General features: G+C 48.4%; 1 protein-coding gene across 1 annotated transcript; it reads right to left on the bottom strand.

Moving 5' to 3' along the window:
• Positions 1 to 2,205: 2,205 nt before the first annotated feature.
• Positions 2,206 to 4,410, bottom strand: dio2 (iodothyronine deiodinase 2). Its single transcript, XM_043696986.1, has one exon. The coding sequence runs from the start codon at positions 4,173 to 4,175 to the stop codon at positions 3,324 to 3,326; it is 852 nt and encodes a 283-aa protein (XP_043552921.1). The 5' UTR covers positions 4,176 to 4,410; the 3' UTR covers positions 2,206 to 3,323.
• Positions 4,411 to 5,963: the final 1,553 nt, after the last annotated feature.

The raw sequence follows: 5,963 nt of genomic DNA, 5'->3' as shown, positions 1-5,963 counted from the left end.
ATCCAGTAGTGCTTCCGATTAATCATAACGGATTCATCCATTTGTTCGACTCGCCAGAAAAAATGAAGAACTTTGTGGTCACATTGACTTAAGTTGAATGGCCGAATAGGACAGAGCTGTTCACGTTTAATCTTTTTTAAAAAGGACTTGGTGGAGTCTCCTTTCTGGTAATAAGTTGCGTGAAATGATGTCCGGGATGGATAGAGTATTTATCTTTAATTTTTAACTTATGTTAAGGGATGGGTAACATGGTTATTTTTAGATTACTTGTTTATATTACAAACCTTGCTTTGGGTGTTTGTTTTTTTCTCTACTGGGTGGTTGGTGTATGTGGTATGACCCGAGTTGGTAGGAGTTGAGAGGGTGGTTGGTGCATGTGGTACGACCCGAGTTGGTAGGAGTTGAGAGGGTGGTTGGTGTATGTGGTATGACCCGGGTTGGTCGGAGTTGAGACGGCGGTTGGTGTATGTGGCACGACCCGGGTTGGTCGGAGTTGAGACGGCGGTTGGTGTATGTGGTATGACCCGAGTTGGTAGGATTTGAGAGGGCGGTCGGGATGGTTCCTCCAATCAGTGCCTTTGACAATTTTTTGTGTTTCTGTTTTTGCTGTACATAGATTTTGTAAGTTTTGTAGATTTGTTGGCTGTAGTTATTTTAGTCTGTGTAGTTTTTGGGTTTTGTAGATTCTTTTGCATTAAAGCTCAGCAATCTGCAGTTTGGGTTCTTCCTCTCTGGACTCTAGGTGGTGCTATGGAAGGTCATGGCTAATGGTGCACCTAGAATATTAAGAAGAGTCATTCACCTGTCAAGAGGAAGAAGGTATTCTCCAGCCTTAAAAGGGAGAGGATGGATCTTGCCTTATTACAAGAAACACAACTGGATGATGCAGAACATTTGAAGCTGCAACAGAATGGGTATGACTGGGTTTATTTTTCATCTTTCAATACGAGGACTCGAGGGGTGGCCATTCTAGTTAGAAAGAATCTCTCATTTAAGTTTTTAGAGTGCATTAAAGACACACACAGGAGATTTGTAATCCTTAAAGCTTTGATACATGGGGAAGAATACGGGATCTTAAATGTTTCCTGTCCCCCATCCCACCCCCTTAAATTCTTGACAGACGCACTTTCTAGACTGGTTAACCTTGTATCTCAACAAATCATCATTGGAGAGGATTTCAATTGTTTCATAGACCCTACGGGAGACAGATTGCCTGAAGGCCCACTGATATCTTCTTTGCGATCTAAACGATTAAGGAATTCATGTGCTGAATTGGGGTTGGTAGATGTTTGGAGGCACCTTCACCCAACTGGCAGGGACTTCATGTTCTTTTCGAACCCACATAAATGCCATACCAGGATTGATCTTTTTCTGACTCCCGCAGCACATCTGAGCTCGGAGATGTCATGTACAATTGGCATAATGGCTATTTCTGATCACACCCTAGTGTATTTAATGGTTAAGAATAAGGATACAGTGGTAGGCTCAAGGCACTGGCGACTGGACCCCTTCATCCTTAAGGATAACAAGTTTATTGAATTCTTTTTTACTGAGCTCAGGGCTTTTTTAGATATTAACTCAGACTCAGCCAGTAGCCCATCCATTCTTTGGGAAACAGCTAAAGCCTATGCTCGGGGGTTGGTTATTTCCTATTCAGCTAGTAAGCAGCGACAGGTGGGTGAGCAGCAACGCTCGCCCGAGGCGTGTCTCAAAGGAAAGCAGGAGAGATCATCCCCCATTTGCTGAGTAGCCAATATTTATTCCCAATCAATATCACTTTGAAACAAAAACTAAATCTTGCTCTTTGTCACATGGCAGTGTCACTGACTAAGCGTTTAGAAAGTAATTCATTAACTGCAGAGTGGCTTTGGGACAATTATTAACACAGATATTTCCTAAAGTACTTATTCAGAGATGTTAATGCACACCTCTGGACCAGGTGGGACTTGAATGTGGGCCTTATGGCTCAGAGGTAGGGACACTACCACAGCACCACAAGGGATCCTCAATCATTGTTCAATTAAATAACCAAACACAGATGCAAAAGAAGTCAGCTACCACTGCAACATAACCAGACACCCATTACAAATATATGTAACCAATCTGACAGGATGGGTGAGGACATCTTTGGAGCCCACCTTCCAGGTCAGAGGCAGGGTCCCTCAGTTATTGTTGTACAATTAAATAAAGCATCACGGAAACAAGTCAGCTACAAAACCTTTTATTATAACACAGATAAAAGTGCACACTGCATAGCACCACAAGTTGATTCTATCTATCTATCTATCTATATAAATAATTCCAAGGCAGACAGTCAGACTCCTTCCACATTCTTCCACAATGGGAGTGGGCAGTGCTGCTTCCTCTTCCGAATACTGACTGAGTGCAGGACTCTTTGGTCAGTTATCTTCATTCTGCACACGCACTCCCTCCCCAGCCTGGCCTCATCGGTTGCTGCAGGTGGACCCAGGAACTCAATAACTTAGAACAGAGAGGCAGAATTCCACAGGTGCTGGAAAACGAAAGCAAACACAGAGAGAAACTCAACAGGTCTGGCAGCATCTGTGGAGAGAGAGAGAGAGACAGACAGACAGACAAAGTTAAATGTTTCGAGTCCTTCTGGACTCCTCTTCTGAACTATAAGACAGGACGAAGCTGATGTAACATGCAATTTTCTGCACACTGATGAAAACGCACAGAGAACGATGGCAAAAGAACTGAGTTAGACCTGCAAACATTTGAGAGCGCTACAGAATTCAACTAAAACAAATAAATTACTTTCTAAACATAAAATCAACATGGAAAACCTGGAGGATATTTTGAAAGCAGTCCCACGGTAATTAAACAAAACAGTCTCTGTCCAGAAGAAAGACTTTCTTGTTCAATTCAGTCTTTTTAATCACTTGGAAAGAGACCGCTCATGGTGGTTTTTAACGTGGCTTTTGTGTAACCTGAAGGCGGGCGAGGGGGTAAGGTTCTCTTGCTTGTCTTGATGCTTTTCGTAAAACACAAAATTTAATCTCGGGTTGCGAAAGCTGCCAGAATATGTTGGTATTTATGGCCCAGTGTTCGGTGCCCCTTGGCAGTGATAGGTCTGCCCATTGAACTGGGCAGAGGAGCGACTGGAAGCACTGCCAGGCACAGGGGAAACAAAGCAAAACACGGTGGCTTTGGCCGGACATCGGAATCAGGCGGAGAGAAGCTCAGCAGCATCTAAGGAGAGAAGGACATGGTGGTGAATGGTTGGCATCTGGTAATGGCTGAAATGGCTTCATTGGTGTTGGATATCTTCAGTGATTCTTCTTCAGATCACTCCCAGGATGTTATACGTCCAGTTGAGGGCTGTGGGTAGCAGCTGGAATGGGAGCCGGGAGGTCGTGGGGGGCATCGCTGCCAACCTTTGCCCCCTGTTTCAGACGGTGTTGCTCAAGCCATGCCCTGACCCCTGCCAGGCTGTAGAAGAAGGGCCCCTTGCCCCCCAAGTACACAATCTTCTGGTCCTGCACGATGCAGAACCTCTCGAAGGAGACGCCGTACGCCACGTTGCTTTCGTTGTCCATGCAGTCGGCTACCACCGGGCACTGGGGGGGCACCGGGAAGTGCCGGAGGAGGAGGCTAGCGGCGGAACACCTCTCGGCCAGGGTGCGATGACGGGGCAGCTGGAAGGGCGAGGTGGCAGCCCAGCCGTCTGAGGGGTGAGCTTCATCGATGTAGACCAGCAGGAAGTCAGCGCCAGCCTGGTACTCCTCCGCCGTGCGGCAGAAAGCTGGCAGGCTGGCCACGAAGGGGGGTCAGGTGGCCGAGCCGAAGTTGACCACCAAGGGTCGCCCAGGGCTGGCAAAATCCAGCAGGCGGCACTCCGCCAGGCCTCCCACCCTCTGCAGCCGCTCCGCCTCACCTTGCCGCTCGCCCAGCCTCACCACCCGGGGGTTGGGGGCCTGGCCCCCCGGCCTCACCGGCTTGGCGGCATCCAGCAGGAAGCTCCTCCACACCGTCTGCATCCCCTCCACCGTCAGCATGCGGGGCACTCCATCTCCAGCTGCTGGACCGCTCAGGCGGGACACTGCCTGCTTCAGCAGTACCACCGAATCGTACACGGCCAGGAACAGGCAGCTGGAGAAGAAACCCGGCAGGATCTGCAGCTTGATGAGGAGGTCAACACTGCGCAAACCCATCCCTGCCCCTTCCCCTTCCCCTCCCACCACCCTCCTCTACCTCTATGGGGAGGAGGGGTTAGTGCTGGGAATTGGGGGAGAGAGAGCAGAAAGGAGACCCTGGGGTCTGTAGCTGTCTTTTTCTCCCCCAGGTGGACGCTCTTACACTTTTCAAAATGCTGGGAAAACTATTCCATCACTCGTTTAAAACTCTTGTTTCAGCTTGGCCAATGTTACTCTCCAGCTCTCTCTCCTATCGCTCCTGCCTCTCTCTCTCTAAATTTCCATCTCTCCTGCCCCCCCTCTCTCTATATATTTGTCCTGCCCCTCTCTATCTCTCCTCTCTCTCTCTCCCCCAGTTTGCAGACGCTGCTCCCTTGAGACGAGTCCCAGAGTCTGTAGGAGCTGCTGGAGTGCCGTCCATATATACACAGAGCCCGGCTAATCTCCCGGAAAAATCTTCACGTGAGCTGCTCGCTTTGGAAAAGAGTCAACTTGGTGTTTCAAAAAAAAACCGAACGCAGATTGTATTCCAAAAAAAAACAGGATTACCCGAAGCTTCAATGTCGTTTGTTGTTGGAAAAATGTGGAAGTAATAGATACTCACACAGAGAGAGAGAGAGAGAGAGTTCAGTCTGAGTTTTGTTTTGAGTCTGCTCCGGGAACTTTACGGTCAAAGTTTCATCAGTGAAAAAAGGAAGGGCGTGCATTTGTATGGCGCCTGCAAAGCCCTAACAACATTGGCGAAGGCTTGAAGGCCAAATGGAGGCACATACCGGCGTGTCCCACTGCTGTAAGGCAAGGAGCACCATCCATCAGCCAATTCACGCACAGCAAGCTCCCACAGCCTCCCATGTGCTAACCAGCAGGCCATTAGCCTACAGTGCTGATGGGATGGGTCTGGAGAGAGCTACACACACACACACACACAGACTGAATATTATGGCACCTTTGCTGGCCGAGAGGTTCTGCGTGCAGTGAGAGTGATTGCCACTGCAGTGCAACCCTGTATATGGACAATCAGACAGAACTTACACCCTGAAGGAGGTGGGGAGGGGTGAGGGAGGGCTGAGTGGCTGGTGGAGGATTGCAAACTTCAGAGGAGGAGCAGGTTCTTACATTAGTCCTCCGCAGGGGGCACTCACAGAGTTGAATTTCAGTCAAAGGTAACTGGAAAAGCAGTATGGGCATATGGTGACTTTCCCAGGGATTAAGGAGCCCACTGCACATTGCTAGAGTACTCTCCTATTCCCTGCTGCGTTACTTTAAGCAAAGACATTAGCTGTAAATAAGCTGTCAGCTCTGAAGGGGCTAGTGATTTCACAGCCTGATGATGGCACACAGTGTTGGGTGGAGACTATACATGAGGATTCCCCCACCCTCACCAAGGAGACAGATGTACCAACTCTGGTTCCCGACGGCCTTTGCAATTTCGTCTGACCGCCAATGAAACCCAAACCAAGAGCTTTCACGGAATTAACTACACCTTGACGTTAATCTTCTTTTCCTGAAGAGTCAATTGTAGCTATCCTCCATCGCTGCTGGTCAAAAAGACCTGGACTCAGCAGTCATAGAGTCATACAGCACGGAAACAGACCCTTCGGTCCAACCAGACCATGCCGAACATGTTCCCAAACTAAATTGGCCCCACCTACCTGCGATTGGCCCATATCCCTCCAAACCTTTCCTACTCATGAAGTTATTCAAATGTCTTTTAAATGTTGTAATGGTACCTGCGGTCACCGCTTCCTCTGTCAGTTCATTCCACACACGAACCTCTCTGTCTGTCACTCATATCTTTTTAAAATC

This window comes from Chiloscyllium plagiosum, chromosome 10 (genome assembly GCF_004010195.1).
Source record: "Chiloscyllium plagiosum isolate BGI_BamShark_2017 chromosome 10, ASM401019v2, whole genome shotgun sequence".
NCBI classification, from domain to species: Eukaryota; Metazoa; Chordata; class Chondrichthyes; order Orectolobiformes; family Hemiscylliidae; genus Chiloscyllium; species Chiloscyllium plagiosum.
This window is presented reverse-complemented; position numbering and strand designations above follow the sequence as displayed.